Below are 24,358 nucleotides of genomic sequence, written 5' to 3'. Positions count from 1 at the left end.
CGTAATTTCTACTGGAAGGCAGAAGAGCCAGGTGATGAGGAGCACAGAGCCTGGGGACAGGCTGTCAGGTGGGCATTCTGACTGTTATTTATCAGCTGTGCGACTGTTGGCCACTTACTCAGTCTCTTTGCACCTTGGTTTCCACATCTGTAAAACAGAACAAATGCAGAACCACCTCCATGGGGTGGTTTTAGAGATGAAATGAATGCCTCAGAACAGTGCCATACAGTGATTTTGTTGTTGTTATTTTTATCTTCATCAACATCACCATCATCATCACTATTCTCTTCCTTCGTGGGAACTGGAATCTAGAGAAGCTAAGCAGCTTGTCCCAAGTTGGTGTTTGGTGACAAGGCAGTGGCACTCAAGAGTTGAAAAGTTGAAACAGGGCCAATACTACACTCAAACCAGAGGGTTCTCTGCCTCCCAGTGCTCAGCTCTTCCCTGTTCACTCCAGTGAAGTTACTGCTCCTACCTCCTTCTCTGCTCTACAAAGACCTTTCTTCCAGCCCAGACACTCCAAAACTTCTCTCTGGGCCGACTCACATGGACTAGCACCCCGCACTGGCCCCTGTCATGCAACAAAAGGACAGTGGCTCTGTGCGGGCATCCACATCATGCCTCCATCTCTCAGTATCAGGCTCTTTAAAACACTGAAGGCATTGAATGGAAAAGCGAAGCTGCAGGTTGTGAGCTGGTGAATGGGGATGAGTTGAGGGACCCACTGGGTACGAGGCTCAGGGAAGGTGGCATGTGAGCAGCCAGGCTGATGGTCCACGGACCATGGTCACCACAGTGTACCAGGCTCCCACAGGACCACACTGAGCAAGACAACTAGGAGCATAGATGCTGAGGGGCCAAAACAGGGAAGAAACCCCCTAACTAAGGCGGCATTTCGGTCTCAGTGAGACCAAAACAAGTTCAGGAGTGGCCAGCCAGCCCACCTGAAATAGGGGAGAAGGTGTTCAGGGCGGAGACAAGCAGTGGAGTTTGGTAGGGGAAATTCAAGCATAAGCTTCCCCTGTTCCTGTAGCTGAAGCCACAGGCAGCACTTTTTGTGTTATCTGGTTTCAACCCGGAGGCAGCCCCTCCGATGTTAAATTCTTACCCTTCTGACCTCACCATTGAGGCCACTACACTTGCCTGCATCTTCCCAGAGAGCCCTCCCTGCTTTCAACATCAGATTAACCTCCATTCTGGAGCTATCAGCACTCTGCGTGGCCTGCCTCACAGCTTTTATTCCTGCTCCTGTTTCCATGGCCTTCTCTCTTCACTTGCTCAAACATTCTTTCCTCCCTCCGCCTCCTCCCATTTGTCTGTCCGCTTGGACTCATATAGCCCCTAGGCAGGAGGCATTTCCCCCTCCCAACTACGCTATCCCCTTTCACGGCCCTCACTGCAATTGTTTTCTACCCCAAGGTGACTATAGTGGAGCTGGGGAATGGGGGAGGGGAAGAGACACGATGGCAGGTAGTAAGATTTAAATGCTGGTTTATCTGGATTAAATGTTTTACTCAAAATGGTCAAGAACCATCTGTTAGCTGTGGCTCAGGATGCCTGTGGGACAGTGTTAAAGCATGCTTGTAGTCTAGAAAAGACTGAGTTCCTCTGACCCCTCCCTCTGTATGGGAGCTTTCTTTCTAGAAGCAGAGATCACGGCAAGAAGGACTGTACCCTCTCCTTCTCACTCTGGTCTATGGCAGCTTTCGGAGTCCTGGTTACCTTTTCTTCTATCTGAACTATGTCCTTGGTGCTGAGGGTTCATCTGTTTCCCTAGTTTTGGGATCGGCAGCAGCAGTAGCTAGTTATAAATGATCATTCCTGAGGCCTAGAACTAATTTGCTCATTAATCTTCTCTTCTCCAGGCTACGTCTAGTCCCATCTTCTTGTCACCTTTCCCAGTTTTCTAAGCTCACTGCTGTTTTCATCCAGCCCTCTCAAGCCTCAAACAACACTCCGACCCACCCTAATTTGAGTTAGTATTATTTTATTCTTCTATTTAAATGCCCTGTGCTCAGTTCAGTTGGCTCACTGTAGATTTCTGGAGATTTGATTACCCAGCTCACAGACTGCCTAAGTCTTTTGTTCATTTCTGTTTGGTCTCCGATGACCAAATACCTGCCTTTTGATCTTTTCACACCTTAATACCCTCAAAGAAAATGTGCAGAAATTGGCCAAGATGACAAAACTCAAACCAATCCATTCTGCACTCATTGGAAGCATTAGTGGGGCAGGTATGGAAACCCGTAACTCAGTCAAGTTCACAGATTCACTGTGGTTTGTGTCAAAATGCATGGGTTCTTACATTATGCAAAACAAAGTTGTAGAAACGCCAATATTTTTATTTTGGTGCTAGAATTGTTAAATTCATTTTTATCCACAAGAATTATGCAAGAAGGAATCTCACTGTGGATCACATAATTTGGATATTCCCTTCTGCAGAACCATTAACCACAAGAATAGACTTGGCAGAAAATAGCTGCCCGACAAAACTTCCTTCTAGAATGAACATGTATCAATAACTTCCTGAGATATCACCACAATATCCTCTAGATGTCACCTTGAGAACATTCCAGGATGGAGGATGACTGTTTTTACACCACAGACAATCCAAAGTAGCCACATTTCAAATTTTGCATGCCTGGATCAATGGGCTTATGTATTATGAAGAAATTCTCTCTCTCTTTTTCTTTTCTTTTTTTTTGCCAATTATCTCAAAGATAAAGTAATGCTTCAAATTAAGTTTAAATCATAAAACCATCTAATTCCTCTTTCTGGCAGAGCTGCTTTATGGCATCTCCCACCAACAGAAACAAAAATCAAAATCTTCCTTTAAAAAGTATTTCTCATGGATCCTGATTTCTCTTGAATTCATCTTTCTCCCCAAGGTCCTCTCCAAAACATTTTCCCATTTCTAAGGCTACTCAACTCATTCCCTGAAGCATCTAAGGCAGTAGAGTGAAGCAAAGCTTAAAGGCAGAAATTAGTTATTCCTGGAAGGTTAAGAGCATTTAATTACGGATGATTACCCAATCAATTGTTTTTCTTCACTATGCCAAGTTTAGATCAGGCCAATAAGTGACTCACTTGGTCATGGGATTCATTCAAACCAAATGAGCTGTCAGGTAATTCATTACGGATTTTAAACACCTGAGTGCATTAAATCAATCTGAAGACCTGCGAGGAAACAGAGAAGGACTTTTACAAGTGACTTCAGAGAGTTCTGGATTATCTTGGGTGTTATTTCCCTTCATATAGACAGACCTTGCCTGGGGCCTGATTTTCCAAAATTATAGAAAAACCTAGGAAAATCAATCACTTTCAGTAGTTTTCATTATAGAGAAGGTTTGCAGAGTCAGTCTCATAGGATTTCTAAGGAGATCTTTTCTAACAATCAAAATTTAGCACCCCCCCCCCCCCAAATAAGAGACTTCCAGAAACCAAGAAACACCAAGATGTGAAAAGTAAGACCTAATTAACCCACAATACTAAAATTACATGTGGCACTCTGAGGCCTAGGATGTGATGTCTAGTGAAGACAACTGTTAACAATCCCCCATGCTGTGTTATCTATCAGTCTCCTTTGGACTAAGAGGCAGTAATTCAAATGTGCTCTGGCCACCATCGGAAAAAGGAGAGAAAAAACACTTGTTGTGAGTGCTGAAAGCATTCTTGAAAAATAAGCTTCACTCTCACGGTTCCATGAGAACTTACTTCTAAATACAAAAAGAGCTTCCCTTTAGAGATCTGTATTCTTTTAGAAGAAGAAAAGAGAGAGGAGATGCTTATTAACCTTATAATGAGAATAACATGCTGCAGTGACCTTCTTTCAAGGCCAACTGCCAACTTTTCCCCAAAATACATAAAGATAACGTTAAAATAGGGAAGGGATCTTACTTAGGCAACATTCCCCAATTATACCATTCAGGAAATATTAGCAATTATATATGACTTGATGCAGAAAATTATATGTTAAGCAAAATTCCAGAATAGGAAAAAATATGCTCAATATTTCGAAACATGTTTATTAATTAGAGATGTAGTCTGACACCTTCTCTAATATTGCTAGGTGAAGCGTTAACAGCAGCAATTTTAAATTCTCAAAATTGAAACTTAACAATTTTCCCCAGGAATAAGAAAAAATTTAAACAATAAAATTACATTTAATGAGAAATTTGTAGTCAAAGAATCACATGTAGGGGATTTTATATCTTTACTATACACAAAGGTTAGAATACTGATTCTCAGAAATACTTCAGGTCTTTTTTATTTCTATCATAATTTTTTGCTACCAATGATGGTTTCTCATTGTCATCAGATCTTACTCTTGCCTGATGATAAGCATTCACACACATGCGGTTATATACAATTATTAATTAATGATTATGTGCAAGGCACCAAAGGGAATTGGTCTCCAACCAGCCAAGAATAGGGATAAGTCATTTATGAAGTAGTAAGACTATAAATCATTGTTTTAAACTGGAACGGTCAATCATCTCTTTGCCTTCAAGATCCAAATTACAGAACAGAACTAAACAAAGTTTATAGTAAAACTTTTGTTTTAAAATCATCTACTAGAAAAAACTAAGAGATCACGGAGAAATGAACATATAGAGTATAAGATTAGTTGTGGAAGGCACAACTAATCTTATACTCACACTCTACTTATCGTCTTCTGACAGAGAACCCCTTAGGGTTCAGGCACCCAAAAGAGGCTGGATAAATGGCTCTTTCTAAACCAGAGACAGGGGAGGCACTGCCTCTGTGATGTTCAGAGTGAGCCCCAACCTCTATCCAACACGCCATTCACTTCCCCTTCCCTGAGGACTCAAATGTCACTCCTGTCTCACAGATGTAATGACTCCAACAGCAAGAGGTTTGTGGGATGGCCCATATTAGCTCAGCACTCAGCACTCAGCACTGGTAGGCTTTAGGCTGTTCTGTCCATGAGGTCAAGAGGACAGGTCAAGGAAAAAAACCTAGACACTACCAAGAGTCAAGACCTGCTAGGTGTGGTCAAAGAGCTTGAAACAGAAGGGACTCCAAATTAAAAGCAAACCAGGTCAACACAAGGACATTCAAGACATGCAGCAGGACACAAAGTTATTTCTCGCTGTTCTAAAGATGCCCTTAACATTTCATGCAATACCGAGGAAAGCCCAGAAAAGTCATCTGTGAAGCAACCCCAAGGCTCAGACATCCATTTGACTCGAGGTACAAGCTCTCCCTCTGAAAACAACGCAGGTGAACAGGTAAGGTGGTCACCTTGGCTTGAATCACTGTGAAGCAGGAACTGTGACATTAACCTTGTACTACTTGGGAGACATTTCATTTGGCAGGTTTGTTGTCACCAGGAGGGAAAAGTATTTCAAATGGAAGGCAGTGACCCTATAAGGGTCATCATCAATCACCTGGGGTCAAAGACCTTCCCAACTGTCAGAAGAGGCAGGGGTGGGGAAAGAGGGTAAAGAAAAGATCAAAAGGCCTTTGATGGTGGTTATCTACTACACAATAGAACCTGCAAAATGGAACCTCTCTGGAGTTTGAAACCTCCCAGCTTCTAAGGTGAGAGATTTCAGGAGAGGGTTTTTTTTTTTTTTTTTTTTTCCCTTTTCTTTTCACTTGGGTGCTTAAGATGAAGACTGGAGTCAGCAGATGGCAGAAGAGGCCTAGAGACACAGGTTTACCTGGCTGCCAGTTTCAAGGTCTGTCTCCGCAGAGCACTAAATGCTACTTTCTTCTTCTAGAGCAAGCAGTGGTAGGGAAAGGAGGGAAGACCCCTCCAGCTTTGCAGCTGCCCAATGGCAAAATGGCTCAGCTTGAACTGCCTTGCAAGACTGTGGTTTAGCTGATGCAAAATCACTTGCTTTTTTATCTCTTTGTAGATAGTATGCCTCTTAAGGCCAATGCCAATGGGAAAGCAGTCAGGATCTGTGGGATTCTTTCTGCGAGTGATGACATACTCTTTACTACTGTTTTCCTTGCTTAATGAACCTGAGATGATTAAAGGAGCAGCTGGGCCCAGAAGGACTACCTGGCTAGAGTAGTGTGTGAACCAATTCCACTGGGTGCAGTTAAGCGGCAAGGAAGGAGCAACTTGACTCAGAAAGAGGCAATTAAAGGAGGCCTTCACTGAGCCCTTAGTTACCTGCTTAGTGGACCTGCCTGTGGTACTCACAGAGACTCATTAATCCCAATAGGCCCTGTCCTGTCCCCAGGATGCCTTTCCTTATTAGCTGGTGAGTGGAGCTATTTCAAGGACACAAACAATATGAGCTTTTTAAAAAATCGCTGAAGATGTTAATAAACATAATTATTTTAAGACGTAACACATACTACAGAGCAATATAAATGGCTTTCAGATTATGAGCTGTTTTGATTAGCCATGCCCTAGATGTCTCGAGCCTGCTCCCATTAGCATGGATAATTGAGAATCTGCTGTATTTCCATTTTAACACAGTCTCTCTAATACATTTCAGGCATTCAGATGCAAAGCCAATCCTCTGACTATCATTTTACCTTACATGAATTTAGCACATGGCACTAACCTCTATACAGTCCAAAGAAGCCTTCATAGCGTAGCACTTTCTTAAAACAGTCAAAGCTGTTCTTATACATAAGTTCTCCCACAAAAGAGCCAGTTGATCGTTGGTTCTGCATTCGAGTTTTGACAAGATCGATAGGATACACAGCAGTGGCTCCCACAGCTAAAATCAAATGATACCAACATTTCAGAATGAATTAAGGTCAGAGGAAAAGGGGAGGTGGTTCAAGTCAAGGAGAAGACTGATGAAAGAAGAAAAAGTGATTTTGCATGTACAGATTTTAAACCTGTACTTTCTATGCCCTTAACAGTTATGAATTTTCATTTGAACGAATGAAAGAATAAAGGATGTCACAGTTTTGAAAAGGCACATCCTTATAGTCTAACCTCATTATTAACCTGCCTTTAGAAAACCTACCTGCAGATAAATATCAGAAAAAAAAAAATTTGTAAGTCTCTGATCACGTGCAGATATGGAAAAAAAGTTCTCTTTGCTCCTGTCCCATTTCATAGATACAGCCTGGTAACTGACTGAAAGACTAGAGAAGGTTTGTCTTTACTATTTCAACATGGAAAACCAGAGAAAAAAATAAGAGGAATAATAAAACTGAAAAATTTGCATTTATCCATGACTTACCTCCAGCAATAGAACCCAGACGAAATCTGTAGGCCGACTCCGCAACTTGCAAAAGAATTGGCCGAGATGGACCGACTGAGGCCTTCTGCTTTGCATGTGTGGGAAATGGGGGCAGAAAGACAGGAGATAGAAAAGCAGACAGAACAAAAATGAGCACATATTATTTTTTAAAATTACCCATTGGTTCCTAAATTCATGATACAAATAAAATATCGAAGAGAAAGGTACGGTTGCATTCAGTAAGTTTCGATTAACAAAAAGTTATTATTGCTATTAATGTTTAAATATTGTTTTGAATGTAATGAAAGCCATTATGTACCAAAAACAATGTTTATGAACTTATTTTCAAATGTTCAAGTCTAGTGATCAAAAAGATATAAATATGAAAATGTTAATGAGATATCATTCTTCGTAATCAAATTGGGAGGTTGAGGATTTGTTTTTGTTTATTATTTAATGGTGATAGTCTGGCAAGAGTGGATGGAAACAGGGCTTCTCAAACCTGGTGTTTAATCAAGTGTAAACTAAAGGGAAACTTAGTAATACTTACCTAAACCCTTAAAAGGTACATAACCTCTGACCCTGAAGTTCTACTTATAAAAAGTTAGGATAAAAATAATTGTATACATAAACAAGGATCAAGCTATAAGAATGTTGAAAAGCAGTACTATTTTATAAGAGCAAAACCTCTGAGAATAACCTAAATGTCCAATAATAGAGGGCTGGTTAAATATAATGCTATAGCCTTAACACAAAATAGTACATCATAAAAATGATGTAGTAAAAGAATATTTAACATTAAAAAATGTTCATAAGGTACTATAAGTAAAAGGTTAAAAGAGAATATGGTGGGTAGATAGGTGTTCATGACATAATTCTCTTTACATTGTTAAATATTTAAAATATTTCATAATCTTTAAAAAATGTTATTCTATTAAAATTATTTGTGGGTATGTATATTCACATATAATAATACTAACATTTTGGATACCTCACTACCTACAGAAATTAAAAATGTTTACAATGTTAACACTAGGTGATTATATGATTGTCACTTTCTCCTCTTGTTTTGTCCATCATCTTAAAATTCCTATTTCAGGCCAGTTGGTGGTCTGTATTCTATGTCTAGATAAATCCAATAGCAATTTTATGTGTATGAGGTCTATCCAGAAGTTATCCAGCCATGTAATATGAAAAAGAGAGACATTTATATTGAAGAAGATACAAGATACAAGAAACATTGTACACAGGACAATGATGCCTCAGTCCCCTTCAAAGTAGGCACCTTGGGACCTCACACAGTTCTCCCAATCACCATCAGCTGCCCCACCATATTTTCCTTCATCTCATCAATGCTCTGAAATCTCTTCCTTTTCAAAGGTGATTTCAGTTTTGGGAAAAGCCAGAAGTCTCAGGGTGCCAAATCAGGGCTGTAAGGGGGACTGAATGACCTGGGTGATCTGATGTTTCTCCAAGAAGCTCTGCATAAGACCTGCAATGCAAGAGCAAGTGCATTGCCGTGATGAAGCTGCCAATCACCAGTTGCCCATAGCTGTGGCCTTCTGAATCATCCCATTAGTTTCCACAGAGGAATATTCAAGCTTAATGCAAAATGTGATGCAGATTCATTGCTCTACTTACTATCATTTTGAATGTGACGGCCACACAGTACACATGCTCACTCAATGGCATCTATCACCCCCATGGACTAGTACAGTGAATTTGTCATTGTTCACACATGCGCATTCCAGTCCACTCTCCTTGGCTGCCAGGCTACATCAGTGTCGCACAAACTATTCTCATTATATTAACAATGGCTGGACTTTTCCAGGACAGACCTCATATAGAGAGTTGTCAAGTGAGGGTGGCATATAGGTAGTACTTCATAAACACTTGTTGAATAAATAAAAACATTCAATAAAATTTGTATTTTCAAAAGCCACAATAATTAAAATTGATGAACAATGAAAATAATTACCAACCCCAGCCATCAACCCACTGAATTTTAGTTGCTGTCAATGTATCACAATTCTAATACAATGAGATAATTTGGAATCTCCTTCAAAGTCATTTCACTGAAAATAGCTTTACACAGAAATATGCACCTTTAAGAATGTAAAACATTTCTTCTGCAAATTGTATAGGGTGTTTCCAAGTCTATCCTTGTATATAGATGGACATCAATAGTACCTTCATTTCGACAGATGCAGCCATAAGAAAGGTACCATTTTATTTACATGGATACAAATATGCAATATGATTGAACGGACAGAACAAAACAAAAGCGAACTCATAGAAACAAAAAACAAGCATGGTTGCTAGAAGGGAGGGGGCGGAAGGATGGGTGAAAACGGTGAAGGCAAATATAGTCACTAAGAGTGTGATAACTTTGCACGGTGACAGAGGTCGCCAGTCTGAGTGTGGGGAGCATATTGTAAGCTGTATAAATGTAGACTCACTATGTTGTACACCTGAAACTTATATAACATTGTATGTAAACTATACTTCAACTTAAAAGACAAAAATATGCAATACTTAGAAGGTTCTGATGTCAAAATAATGAGTGAAAATACTCTGAAAATAATGGGGTGGGGGGTGGGAATCACTAAGTCTGCATTCAAAAGACAAAATAAATGGAACTCCGGGCATTTATTCAACTTTTCTGAAGCTAGAAATGTAGCTTCACTGACGAAATGAGAAGTTTCCTACTCCTACATGCCTCTGTGCCTCTGTCGAGCATGGATGTTAGCACTGAGCCTACCAGGTGGATGACCTCCAGTGCTTGAGTCTGTCAACGTGGTCAGGCCACTGAGGTTCACAGAGTGAAAAATACTCCAGGCAAGGCCACTGTGAATCGCCCTAAACCTCTAAGCAGCAGCCAATCACTTCCCAACGTAAATCTCATCAACCTCCTCTAACCCTTTCATGACCAGTATCAACAAGGACCCATGCAAACTCTCAAAAGCTGCAGCGGGCCTGAAGGAAAACTTGTGGGATAACACTGCCAAATGGAGAACAGGAGTTTAAAAGAAAAAAGTCCCTGTTTTTTCTTAATCCTCAAATTTCTACAACAACTAGTAGCACAGAGACACTGGTAAGCAGTGTTTAAAAATCAAAGGGAGAGGGGAGAGCAACGCTGCTTCCACCTCTGCACACAATTACACAGTGCTCTCTGTAGCACTCGGGGAAATCGGCTTCCTCTTTTAAAAACGGCCAGCTGGTTTTCCAGAGGTGCCTAGTTAGGGTTTACTGAGCACACACCTACCACTCTGAGTTATATGCTGCACACAGACTTGCCACTGCATTTGGGTGGGAAGGAGCTGAAAGGAGGGGCTCCTGGCTCGAGGCCTGCCAGTCTTAAAAATGTAGCCCGCATCAACCCATTGTGGTCAAACTGGCGTCTCTGTACAAACCCAGAGCTCCAAGCCAAAAACTGTTAAGTCTCACAGGATTCGGAGATGGCTTTGCCTTAAAGGATCTCTTTTTCTACAAGGACGCTCGTCTGTGAGTAGATTTATTTTATAAACATCATGTAAGGACTACCCACCCTATGAAGGCTTTGATTCTCTAATCCTGATCTATAGAAAGTTGAGCAAGAGTTAAATGAGGAGGTCCTCATGTCTTAAGTTTCTGAGATTCCCAAACTGCAAGAGATTGGTTTCTGTTAACCATAAAATAAAATTTAGCATTCCTCAAATTGTTTCCACATAACTTATGAATCCCTTCACAGAGAAAAGAGGTCTAAAAGCCTTCAAACTATGATTCCAGACTAAACAAAATTATCTTGTTCTGATATTTGGAAAAACGGAAGGCATGGCAGTCAGACAATACGCTGACGGAGAACCTCTCTGCAGAGCAAAGAAGGCTCTCATTTAGCAACACGTCCCTTCGCTGGGCCAGGGACACCAAAACAGGGCTCCTGTCATGCATCTTGACTGAGCTCTAGGGAAGAGGAAAGGATCTCCCGCCTATTTTTGGAGGGTGAGGTTTTCAATGCAGTTAGAAAAATCATCTCATCTTCGGGGGGAAAGAAAAAACAAGCAAAAATGCCAACTGTCTGTTGATCAGAACATCCCAAGTCATTTCTCCTTTGAGCCTTATGAAATTGTCTGGATTTTGGGTGCAAAATGGAAACATGATAGGTCAGACCAGTGTCAGAAAGACAACTGCAAGTGAAAAGAGGTTGGAGGTACCCTACTAAAGAAACATCAGGAAGCAAGTTGGCTTTTTTATTAATTTTTTTTGCCCACCTGTCTCTGGGCCTCAGCCAAGTTGAAGGGCAGAGTTCCCTCTTCCAGAGGAGCAATTCGTTCAATGTCTGCTAAGGTCATACGCCTAGGGGGAAAAAACAGACAAAAAAATGAGCACAAGCAACAACATTAAAATGTACATTACAGAATTTTAAAACATTCCCTTTTTTGTTTCCCATATCTCAGAGTTAGCTTTAATTTAGTTCCTTTTTCTCCCAGTTTGCTGCCTTCCTCCTACCCCCACCTCTGAACCTCGTTTTATTAAGCTAATTAAAAATAAAAAAGGGCCAACTTACCCCCGTGGCTCATATAAATCTGCTAACTGAAACAAGATGTCAACTTCCATGGGTGTAACCTGACCAAATTTCTGAGCTGCCAGAACAAACTCCTCTGTATGGAAAAATAGTTAAAAAGGGAAAGATTCAAGAATGAATAGCCACTAAATGCAGTATTAACTCAAGGCACTGGAATGAGGGAACATCACAAAACTTTATCATCATCAGTTGTAGAATTCAAGTCAATCCAAATAGGGTAAGAACTTCTGCAGTTCTTTCATTCATTTGGAAAGAGTGTGCAGATGAGTTTCTCTACCATTGACTTTAAAAGTCTGGTGCTGTCTGAAGACTGTATAAATGACACTTCATGTCATTCAAATTGCAAGTCAGGACAAACTAGGAAGCAGATATGAAACTTCATATCCATAGGTCCCAGGAGGTTATGTTAATGAAACTGTGGAATTTCTAAGCCAATTCTCTGTTTTAAAAAAATCCCATTAAAATGCTGGTATCTTGTTCTAAGACTGTAGATCAATTTACACTGTCACCAGTACAAGTTTATGGAATTCCTCATGTACTTCTGAAGACCACTTTAGAGGCTGCCAATTTAGCTCTGGCTCTAGCATGATTTGAAAACATTTAAGAAACTTTACACTGTTCCCTCATTCAAAGACTGTCTTTGGTTTATTTAAAACTTGCCAAAGATTATTTTGTTTACTTTTGTCTAATCAAAGGATGGAGAACACACATATACCAGGGGTTAACATGTGTCAATGAAATTTTAAAAATCTACAATAAAACTTTTTGGTTGCCTTCTTCACTCTAACAATAATACACCAAGATACTTGCAGGTAAGAATTTAGATTTATTCTCACTCACCCTTAGTCACCTCTACATCTTTCTTGTTGCCTGCCAGAGTGCTGTAGATCTTTCTAATGAGTTCCATGTTGTTAAGAAGTGAATTAAATCCATTAAAATAGGAGAAACTGACTTGATGGGACGTGGTACCTCCAGCAGCCTCAAATAAGTTGAAAATAAGAGAGGGGAGAATAAAAATAAAGTACTTATTGAATAAAGAACATTCAGAAGTACATATATCAATGCTAGTTTTGGAAGTAATCAGGAATGCATGTATAAGGAGAAATAGCTATAAGTATTTTTCTTTCGCATTAAAAAAAAGCTATAAATGATTTTCAGAAGTAACTGCAACTAATCATGACCAGAGCTTGTACTTCCCACACACAATCCTAGAAAACTAAATAAATACATGTGTAGGGTTATAACAACAGGACTAGTAGTAATTTACAGAGTTCAAATTTCCATTGGAAATGTTTTATAAGTTTGTTTATTTCATCTAATGAGCAATTCTTAAAGGCTTAGACATGCAAAACTATATTACACACATATGTGTGCTTACACACGCAAAATTCTATTATTATACCAACACAGACTATGAAAAGTGGTCAATCTAACATTAATATCATGATTTGTCATGTTACTTATAACTAGCAATAAATAACCATTTATGCACAGACTTTACAGTGGTGGGATTTCTAGCAAACAAGCATATTATGGTAAAATTATGAGATGTCATATGCTTTGATGGGGGTTAAGACTGGTCGGAATTCTGATAGTCAAAATTTGTAAGAAACCATATTTCTTCACAGGGGATAAGGGAAACAGACAGCATGTCCATTATGAATAGAACTTCAGTTTGAGGGTTTCAAATTCTATCCTTCCCTAACAAGGCAAAATATTTTTATTAGGAAAGCACTTCTTTATAAGGTAACAACCACATAAATCTTCACTTAGCAACCATTTAGAATAGCTGACATGGGAGTTTAGAATGAAGCAGGGAAGGGGCGGGCGGGGGGAACAGGAGCTAGATTAACACAGTGCCGGAGTGGAAAAGACCTGGTCAGAATGCCACATTTCCAAAAACAGGCACCAGGAATAAAAAGGAAAAATGAAAAGCTGGCCTAAGCTCCTGCCTATGGTAAGCACTCTGAGAGACTCAGATGATGGTGAACACACTCAAAAAAAAAAAAAAAAATCTCCCTGGGATGAATGAAGACAGCTACCATGGGTCCCCAAATCTGAGTGATCCTCAGAATTATCTAGGAAGCTTAGAATTAGATTCTAGGGCCTCACCACCTATAGATGGTGAATCGGTAGATCTGGAGAGAAGCTTAGAATCTGTAGTCTTTATAATTATTCATGGTGATTCTTACACTCCATGACCAAGGCTTGGGCACCACAGAATGTTCCAGCACACCCTCTAGGGCCAGGAGGGAAGGAGAGTGGCTGGATATCCACCAGGATGGAAACTCCGCAACCCAGGGCAGCAGGGCTCACTGTCATATGTGCCACTGTTGCCTCAACACACACATGTTGAATGAACAAGTAAATATAAGATCTAGAGTTTATGTTCTGCTGACCTCTCAAATACATCTAGTCACACAATTAAAAAAAAATTTTTTTTTGCTTTGGAAAATAGATAAAAGCAAAGATTAGCACTTGACACACCTCAAAATATAAAACAAAATTAGTATGAGATCATAAATTTGTGTTTACTTTTTTAAAAAACCAGTTAATGTTTTCTTTAAGAGATTCCATACTGTCCAGATAACAAATTAACTTACCCACTAAAACTAGTCAAAACATACTTTGTCTTTAACTTTAGTACTGTATGTAATCACATTAAGAAAACGTTTGTTTTAAACAGAAAAACCTTTACATAATATCTAAAAGTTGTCCTTATAATCCCTTATTTACTGAGCTCATGCCAGGTAGAATAAACTACTTCATTAGGGCAAGTTACAACTTACAGCTACTAGACATTCTTCTACAAAAGGTGTCAAGACGTGGGGGCGGATGGTGACCATGATGTCTCGGAAGTCAACGGCTGTGACTTTTCCAGTCCTGGCATTGTCTCTTTGCACAAAGGCTTGCTTTGCATGCTCCAACTGTATTTCCTACAAATACAGAAGGTAAAATAATTTAATTTCTCAATGACTACAAATGACTGCTCAACTTTAACTCAGGGTGAAGAAATATAGATTATACCTTGGTTTAACAAGTTCCACTTGCTTGTTATATACCAACCCCCCCCCCCAAGCTACTGTCTTCTTCCAAAGACAGAACTTTGCTCAACCCAGTGAACATGTCTTGAAGTACACTGCACCTTAAATTTCCTACTCAAAGAAACCAAATCACTTCCATGTTCTGCAGGAGTCCAAGGACACCAAGATAATGAAAAGTGGAATGAGGTCTGGTAGGCTCAAAGATCTGGCCAAACCCAGCTTAACTGATGCAGACGATCAATGAAGAAACACCTGCAGGGATGCTACCTCTCTCCAAAGAAGAGAGAAAAATTCTTAATGGTGACCTGGCCTACAAGCATGTGATGTAACAAGAGATCAGAAAGGGAGGTTCTCCTCTGGAATATGCTATTCCCTCTAACACGGGGCTTCTCAGCCTTGACACTACTGGTTGTTTGGGCAGGTTAAGCCTTTTTTGGGGGTGGGGGTTTGCTCTGTGCATCCCTACCCTCTCTCTTCTATTGGATGCCAGTAGCCCCTTTTCCCCAAAGCCATGGCAATCAAAACTGTCTCTGAAGAGGGCCATATATCCCAAATGAGGACCACTGCTCTAGAATTAGGAAGTGAATGGTATGTGGGTCAGAGGTGGCAAAATTGGAGCAGTGTCATTGAATAAGTGTTTTAATTCTCATGATTTAAAACAGGAAGCCTAACCTTAGATTTCGATTGCTATTCCCATGGGGGGTAAAGGTATACACAAAATAAAACATAGCTTCTCATCAAAAGCTACTGTGTGCCATGTAGAAGCATCCTTTTTACATGAAGCATTTTATTGTCTTCCTCATGACAGTCTGCCCATTTCCCAAACAGCCTCTCAGAATGAGATCTAATCTCTATGGAATTACAAAGCATCACTAGTGTGACTCTCAAGGACTTCAAATTATCTTAAAGAAAAGAAGTTTTATTAGCTGATATTGGTAAATTAATTTTTGAACTTTGATGAGATGACAAATAAAAATGAATTGCCCCTATGAAGTAGTGGCAAGCTGAAGTATGGGAGAAATGACATAAGTCTGATCATGCTTTTAAGTATCTCCCTTCTCTTCCCCCAGAAAGGTGGGAGATGAAGGAAGACTGATAAAATGCTGATAATAATTGACACTGGATACTGGGAAGATGGTGGGTCACTATAATGTTTTTTCTACTTTTGTGCAGTTTTAAAATGTCCACACACACACACACAATTTTTTAAGATGTTAGAATGGTAAGAATCAGTTCTTTATCCTAATCAAAGGCTTCTTCTCAGCTATAGCATCTGCTGGTTTTGATTCAGCCAGTCCCTGCTGAAACTCCCTTTTGAGACCACATTTTTTTCCAGTGCCTCATCCACTCATGCCTTAAATGAGAGGCATATGTCAGCCCTCGGTCCTCTGTCCTCAGTGGGAAAACCTCATGACAGACAGCTGACAAATGCCTCTCATTTAAAGAGTGAGTGGAAGAGGCCAAGACCTCCGCTACCAACGCCTCAAAGATTTCTTAGAAGGTCAGACTCCCAAATTCAAATTTTTAACTGCTGGACCACAATTTCTAACTGCTTAGAGAATATATCCACGTATAGATCTTATGAAGGCCATAAAATTACACATCACTAAACCCATTATTATATGTCTCCCACCCAGCCCACAAACCTGGTCCCTCTCTTCTGTTCAAAGCTTAATTATTGGCATGTTTTTTTTTCTAGTCACCCAATCTAGAAATCTGTGAGTTTTAATTCTTCAAGCTTGCTTTGCCCCAGAGAAAACCAGTTACCAAATTATGTTATTTGAACCTTTGAAAGCCTACTCGAATGTATCTTTTCCTTGTCACTTCTGACGCTACTGGTTCCAGCCCTCCTCAGACCAGACCCGAATTACCATCATGGGCCCGACTTAAAATCCTGGGCCGAACTGTCAGCTGGCACTTGTCTGACCTCTGCAGTCCACCTCGCACACAGCAACAGCTGCCTTTCACAGTGTCGGCTCTGACCTCAATCCTGCTCCACTGAAACCTTCAACAGCTTTGCATTGGAAAGAACCATTTCCAAAGTACAGGGCTCAGGATCCTCCAGGGAGCTCCTCTCAGCATTGCCTCCAGCATCCATGCCCAGCCTCTGTCCATACTCTTCCCTCCACCTAGCATTGACTGTAGCTTTTCTCTCTGGCTCCTGAAATCCTACCACCTCCTCCAGGCTCAGCTCAAATGCCACCTCTTAGGTAAACATAAAAAGGCTTCCTAACTGAAAACAACTGATCACTTGGCCCCCTGCTTGAACTTCAATGATAAGACTGATTTTTTTTCCAACTTAACATTCCCGCCTTTCTCCCTGCCTTTCCAGTGAGAAGACACTATGTGCCCTGTTCATCCCAATTATAGTATAGGCAGAATGCTTTAGATAGAGTAGGCACTCGATAATCCATAGAATAAATAAAATCATGATATCAATATAAAGCCAACTCAATAAATCATGATCCATTGAACAAAAAGGAGTTCTGTATACAAATGCATCTAATTTAAGAGGAAGAAACCAACTCCTAAACACCCCATGGTGAAGGAGGACTACAGTATGTATTCAATTGAAAGTAAATAAACACAAAGTCCTTTGACTTGCCAGACCCACTGCTGAAGCGAAGCCAACATTACTCTCAACAATAGTAGAAGGTGTGTTCAGTTATTTAGCTTTTTTCCCCTGGTTTATAACTCAAATAGAGTTGTAGGAATCCTCAGACTATTATACCAAAAACAGTATCACTCTCCCTGGTCACCCCATTTTATCAGAAATCAGGAAGCCAGAACACTAAGACCCACCTGTCCAGACACCCAAATGGGAAACAGACACCAATATGGGGGTTGGTGCCCACACTGCAGGACCGGGAGGACATCTGTAATGAGGATGGTGTCACAAAGCCTTTCTGTGCCTGAACTTCCACAAGTGAACATTTACTATCAGGGATCCCCAATCATGTAACAAGAAAGCACCTTTAACCCTAGCGATGAACAACTTCCAAATGCGCTTCTGCCTTGGCTGGTGTGGCTCAGATGGTTGGAGCACCATCCTATAAACCAAAAGGTCATGGGTTTGATTCCTGGTCAGGGCACCTGCCTGGGATATGGGTTTGGTCACCAGTCAAGGTGTGTGTGAGAGGCAACTGATCAATGTTTTTCTCTTTCACATCAATGTTTCTCTGTCTCTCTCCCTCCCTTCTCCTCTTTCTCTCTAAAACAAAACAAACAAAGCAACAACAAAAATTCTGACAGCTCTTAAAGATTGGGTACATTATAAACTCCCTAAAAAACATGAAGCTAGATATACACAGTTCTCTAGATAATGGGCTAGAGTGCAAACATTTAGTTAAGTGTTTCCCCAAACTGGAAAGTATAGTAACTTACTACACATGTGAGTTGACTTTTGAAGAATGTCTATTTATGTCATGACTGTGTCCTCTTCCGGTTAAAGAAAGGAAAACTATTACCTTAATCAATATAACAACCATGATAACAGCACTAAGTGAGCATATATTATGTTCCAGATACTTTTCTAAAGCACTTTATAGTAATAAACTCGTTTAGTGCTCATAGCAACCCTATGAGGTAGGTACCATTATTAACCTCACTGTAGTGGTTGAGGAAAACAGGTCTCACAGACAGGAAGCAGCAAAGCTGGATTCAAACCCAGGCAGCCATGCTTCTCTGATGATGCTCCTAATACTTTACTATACTTCACGGGGAGCCCCGATGATGCTACTTGCAGGAATTTGATTACAAAGTTGACACTAAGGAATCCTAATACCTATGAAAAGATAAAATTCAATTTCCTTTTAAATTATTCTCAAGGCTCTAGATTTTTCTGTTGCCTATTTTCATGAGAAAACAATAAAATCTCTGAAAACTTTTTCATTAAGGCAAAAGTCTTCCATGCACGCAGAGTGCCAGGACTGTGAATGCCCAACAACAGCAGAGATCATGGAGGACGGAAGCCAAATCTAAAAGGCTGTTCCTGGCCTTGCTCAATGTTTGCTCACTTTCTCACAATCCCAAGAGACTGAGGAGAAAGACAAACAAGGAGGCCTGTGGGAGCTAACACACAGGTGCTCTCTATAAATACTTAATTTGAGAATGAACGATCATGCAACTAAATATCCAGTCTCCATCCTCATGGCAGTGACTCCAATCCAAGCTCTCCACTGGCACCTTTAAAGTTATTTAAGAAACATCTAACGGGCATTTCGGCCTACTGAGCCCTGATGGTTACTAGACCTGAAACCAGAGGGAAAAACCGAGAGAACGTTTGCTATGCACAAAATAGAGCACAGAGAAGATAACGTCCATTTCTAAAATGAAGGGGACCAGAATGGATAACCTCAACGCCTGTGTGGGGGAGGGGAGAACAATGGGAGAGGCAACAGTTACATTCAAATATTTAAAGGTTAAAGGGCTATCAGGAAAAAAAAGAGATGTTAGACTGGCTCTCTGTAGTTTTTAAAAAGAAATCAATGGGGAGAAAATATAGGGATTAGGTTATAGCACAAAACACTGAAGTATTTTATTTCAGCAATAAAGTGGACTACCTTACAAAGTAGCAGGCTCCCTCCCAGTCGTTGAAAGTTATCTGTTCAACTAAGGAACGTATGTCAAGAAATTTACTTTCTTTTCTTTTCTCTTCTTTTATTTACTGTAATACTGAGGGTTTATGGGAGCAGTGCGTTATGATGACAAAAACCTGAAGTTTGAAACAGGAATGGGCAGAGCTCAAATACCTGTCAAGGCACTCCCAGCTGGGAGGCGCGGGGGAATGTGTTTGCACCTTAAGAGCCCCAGCAACACCCACTGTACAGGGTTTTAAAAACTAGACGTCATGCATGACAGGCACTTAGTAAATGGTAGCTTTGATTTTTGTAGAGGTGAATGGTTTAAAAACCTCTCAAGTCCTTTCCAATATCAGTTCTTTGGGTCCTTTAAAAAGAATCGCAAGTAAGAAATAGTGGTTCTGCTGAGTCACTCTGAACCAGCCACAGGAACAGAGACGAAGACCTGATAGGGTGAGGAACAACAGTAATAGCTGGGTGTCTGAACAGTTACTACAGGCTAGAGGCCATGCCAAGAACTACAAAGACAGTATTTCATTGGAGCCTCACAATAATTCTTCGAAGAAATAATATTATCTTCGTCTTACAGACAGGAAGCTGAAGCTCAAGGGGGTTAAGTAAGCAGTCCAAAGTCACACAGCCAGAAAGTGACAGAGCTGGCAAGGTTTTGTCTGACTCCACAACACTGAGATTTTTTGGTCTACTGACTTAAGCTAACTTGAGTAAAGTCGTAGTAAGAGGATCGTAAGTAGATCTGAATGGATAACTGGAAAAGAGATTTAGAGGAAAATTTTGGTGAGGACTTGTATGTAAGAATGGAGCAACATATATCTCAAAGAATTCTCGCTGAGAAGGATGGGGAGATAAAAGTACTTGAGGGGAGAGCGATGGGGCAGTAGACCGTAAGGAGAAACTTAGAGTGAGATGAGTTTAAGTTATCAACAAAAGTTAAGCTACACATGAAAGAAAGCTAGAGGGATAGGGAGAAATGTAAATCTGGGCGATGCAGGTAACAGGATTTTCGGGAGAAAACCGAAAGGCTAACATTTACTGTTACTTAGTGTTGCTATGCTCCGGGGACTGTTGTGCTCTCTTACTCATCTCTGAATCCTCTCGACCTCCTTATAAGGTGGCCCTACCATCACCTCCGTTCCTCAGCTGGAAAAATGAGGTAAAGAGCAGCCGCGGGTCACGCGACGCTAAGGATGACACTGGATCTGCACCCGAACCGTCTGGCTCTGGAGCCACGGTCTCAGGGCACCTACCGGCCTGCCTGCTCCTTTCTGGGGGAGGCCCACCAAAAACCAGAAGAAAAAAAGTAACAGTTGTAGAACTAGATGAGCTCATCCCACAGTGCATACAAAGAGCAGGCAGATAACAAAAAAAGGCACTGATCCCTAAATAAGTGAGTACAGACAGTAAAGTTGAGGGCCTGAGACACTGTGGGACTCCTGGAGAGCTGGGGAGATGGCAGAGCTCTGTAAATAACGCTCACGAGTGCCAGGCAAAGGGGTGCTTGCCAAATGCTGCTGATGGAGACAGTGAGGACTGAAGAGGAAGGACTCCCCCTTAGCTGAGGCCAGAGTCCCCAAGCAGGGAGCTGCACAGCTATCGCTAAGGCAGGTCCACTCAAGCACAGGAAAGGACGTCCAATTTTCCTTTAATACCTGCCAGTGAACTGTTTCTGTCCCTCTATTCCAGTGCATAATGATTAACGGAATAGGCTTTTATTGCCACAGTTTCCAGCTACTTCACACACGCATTCAGACTGCTGTAGGGGGAAGGAAAAAAAAAATCAAACTCTTCAAAATTGCTAGCTGTACAGGCATAAACATATATAGGGGTTACCCCACTTTAGGTCTAACATTCACGCTTGTAATAGTTTCAGGCCTGTCATTTCCTTAATAATCTCCAATTTTCAAGCAGGTATATTTTGAATGCAAAAATTCTCTCCACCTCTATTCAGACATGCAAGTTTGTGCTTCAGCCTGAGAACAATTTACCAGGAACAAAAAAAAAAAAAAGAAAAAGAAAAAGAAAATAGACCAATAGACCCTCAAAACAAGCAGCAAATTCAGATGACTTATATTACAAAGCCAAGAACACCAAAAAAGACCCCTGGCTAGTTTGCATTTTTGTGTTCTGTACAGTTTTAAAATTTAAAAGAAAACCGAAAACTTTTAAAAAAGCAGAGAGTTATCAATCACAATATGATTCAAAAGAATTTCCTCTTAGCGGTGGAAGTAGAAGAATTCTTGGAAAAATGCAGGTAATTATTTACAAAAACAAGGAACAAAAATGTATAAAGAAGGTGTGTTTATAAAACTGGTATCACGGTTAGCCCTATTTCAAATAAAATCTATATTACATCAAGTATCAGAGCTTGTACAATAATATGTAAGTACCTGCTTCATTTTCATTATCTTATGCTAATTCAAAGGGTAAAACTCTAGTTAAAATAAAGATCCACATATTTTTAAACAATAAAAATGGAACTTAGCAAAGGAATAGGCAGAGAGGTAAGTAGTTCCAATTCTTAACATCTTTCTGTGCTCATTACATTCCGTCCAGGCAGTCAGTTCACAAGGAAATTTCATCCTCAGTTCGCTGGGTGGGGCCTTTCATGAAAAGGGTCTTTAGAAGCAAGGTTGCATGTGGCACTGCAGGCAAGCAAGACCTCGACAGAAACCAAGAACAGAGCTTTTCCATGTCAATATCCCTGCTCTTCTGATTTAATATTAAACTTCACAGTGGGGACCAGCTGGGGAGATGCCGTACGGAGCGTATCTTTTCACCAGGATGTTACTGTAAAAGCCGGCACACCAGGCTGTTCAACAAAACAGCCAGCTGACCAACGCCAAGGGCACAGCAGCACAATGAACGCTGATTTCATTTTCCCCCAAGGGCAGGAAACGCAGGGTCAATGTAGTGTCCTGCACCTAATTCTCTGAGTGACCCTGAGGATATCATCACATCTCTGGTCACCCACTGCCAAATGAGCAATGGCTTCCATTGGGACACAAAATACAATCTCATCTCTTGAAAGAACTGACCGCGGGAGAACAACATTAGCCACTTCTACTCATTATTTCACTTTGGAACTTCAAATGATGCTGAATGGATGAAACAGAAGCAAAGCTGTATTGCAAGCCCCATCTGGTCTGACTTAAAATCGACATAAAAAGGACCCGCATGTTAAAAATGCAAATATAATCAAGGTCTCTGGCTACTAAAGATCCACAGTCTAGATATTTTAATGAATACAGATGGGAGACAACAGGGAGGCACAAATGCCTCAAGTTACTCAATCCAAAGCAAGGACCTTGCTAGTCATTTATTAACCTGTTTAAATAGTCGTGGCTTCAGCAAGTTCTACTACAGGGGATTGTTTTTTGTTAACACCCAAAATGTTCTGTCAGTTCTAAAGCTTGAGAATTCAATGTTGATTGTTATGTTTTGTTTTGATTGATGGTGATGAGGAACAATTTATTTTTTAACATGTACAGCTTTGTGTGTTGCAAGTTTTGCCTTATTCCGGGATGCCATGACAAATATAGTAGTAAACCATGAGTGATGGTGACTATAAAATCCAGACCACAGCTGACTAGGAGCAGTGACTCTGGAGGGACATGTGGCAGCCACCAGCACCAGAGCTCTACTCTCTAGGGCTCAGAACCTGAACATTCAAAATGTTCATTTTACACAGAAAAGATTTGGGCTGATCTGTAGGCCGTGCTGACCCAGAAGCCAAAATAATGGTCAATTTGACTTTAGGAAAAGAACCAAACCTGTTCAGCTGCATTCGTCGTCGTCGTCGTCGGCAGCCGTCCGTCTCGAGAGACGATGGTGTAGCTTCTTAAGAGTCTATCTGCACCGCCGAGAATGGCTGTGCAGTCCGACTCGGGAGTGACACGGTATCTGTCTCCTCCCGTGTTAAATCGACATCTTGCGATGACGCTGGAGTGTCCTCTCCAGTGAAGCTGAAGCTACAGAGCTGCATTATTAGCAGGAATATATGTTGGCATCCAACAGAGTTGTCCTGGGGATCCTTCCCAGCATGAATGGCCAGTATGCAACACCAAACACAGCTCTATTCCCAGGCTCTATTCTGAGCTCTGTCTACTCTGATTCACTTCTCTGGGTTTCATCATCCTCTTCTGACAGAAGGGAGACCTGAATAGTTATGGTAAACTCTCACACCACCTTTGTGATTAGGGTTCTCCAATGGGTCAGGCAACCATCCTTAAGCACTAGTTGATGAGAAGATATTACAGATAATTTCGAGCTTGATTCCCTCCCAAGTCAGCTTTGCTGTTTCTTGACTAACTAATGAAACCCCAACTTCAAAATCTGCTCTTCACCAATTTAAAGCATTGCTGATTCCTCTCCCTACAGCAAGAGGAAGAAGGCCTCTGGAAACAGAAGAAATGTCCTAGCTCCATGAAGTGGAAAACAGAGTTCTTTAGAAGTGCCCTGGTCTGTTGGGGCCATAGGTAGGGCTCCTATAGTATAATCCTGAGTCCAAGAAGCTGAGGAGAGGAGGTGGAAACAATCCAGCAATACACGTGTGAAAGGCAATTACAAATTAAGCACTGCTCTACAGCTCCTCATTAACACCCCCTCTTCCTCTTCCTCCTGTGCCCCCCATCTCGGGAAACCACCACCATCCTCCCACTTGCCCAAGCCGAAAACCTAGGAATCAAACATGAGTTCTGCAAATCCTTGTTGACTTCGTCCTACCAGCAAGCCTGGTCAGGCCTATCCCTCTAAATTGTCTTGAACCCATTTACTGCGGCTCATCACCATTACCAGCTAACCCAGGCCATAGCTGCTTCTGTCTTGGATTGGAAGGGACTAACTGGTCCCCCTTTCCTAGGTCACACCCCCTTCCAAATGACTTTCCACACAATAGCCAGAGTGATCTTTCTGAAACACAAATCTGATCATGTTTGCCTCTCAGTGCTCGCCATCAGTCTTGGGGAGAAGGCC

The 24,358-nt window shown here is 41.0% G+C and overlaps 1 protein-coding gene across 1 annotated transcript in view; it reads right to left on the bottom strand.

Annotated features, from left to right (window-relative positions):
• Positions 1-24,358, bottom strand: part of SLC25A13 (solute carrier family 25 member 13) — a 173,162-nt gene that overhangs the window by 60,000 nt on the left and 88,804 nt on the right. Inside the window, exons 6-11 of the mRNA XM_090287211.1 lie at positions 14,535-14,681; positions 12,586-12,724; positions 11,728-11,821; positions 11,432-11,516; positions 7,182-7,266; positions 6,549-6,707 (exon numbers count right to left, since the gene is read on the bottom strand). Of these exons, the coding sequence (XP_090143337.1) occupies positions 6,549-6,707; positions 7,182-7,266; positions 11,432-11,516; positions 11,728-11,821; positions 12,586-12,724; positions 14,535-14,681 (709 nt within the window). The remainder of the gene's footprint in view (positions 1-6,548; positions 6,708-7,181; positions 7,267-11,431; positions 11,517-11,727; positions 11,822-12,585; positions 12,725-14,534; positions 14,682-24,358) is intronic.

The sequence above is a fragment of the Furipterus horrens genome, unplaced genomic scaffold (assembly GCF_987537825.1).
Source record: "Furipterus horrens unplaced genomic scaffold, mFurHor1.1.pri manual_scaffold_9, whole genome shotgun sequence".
NCBI lineage: Eukaryota > Metazoa > Chordata > Mammalia > Chiroptera > Furipteridae > Furipterus > Furipterus horrens.
Note: the sequence above shows the minus strand (reverse complement) of the source record. Positions and strands in the feature narration are given on the sequence as shown.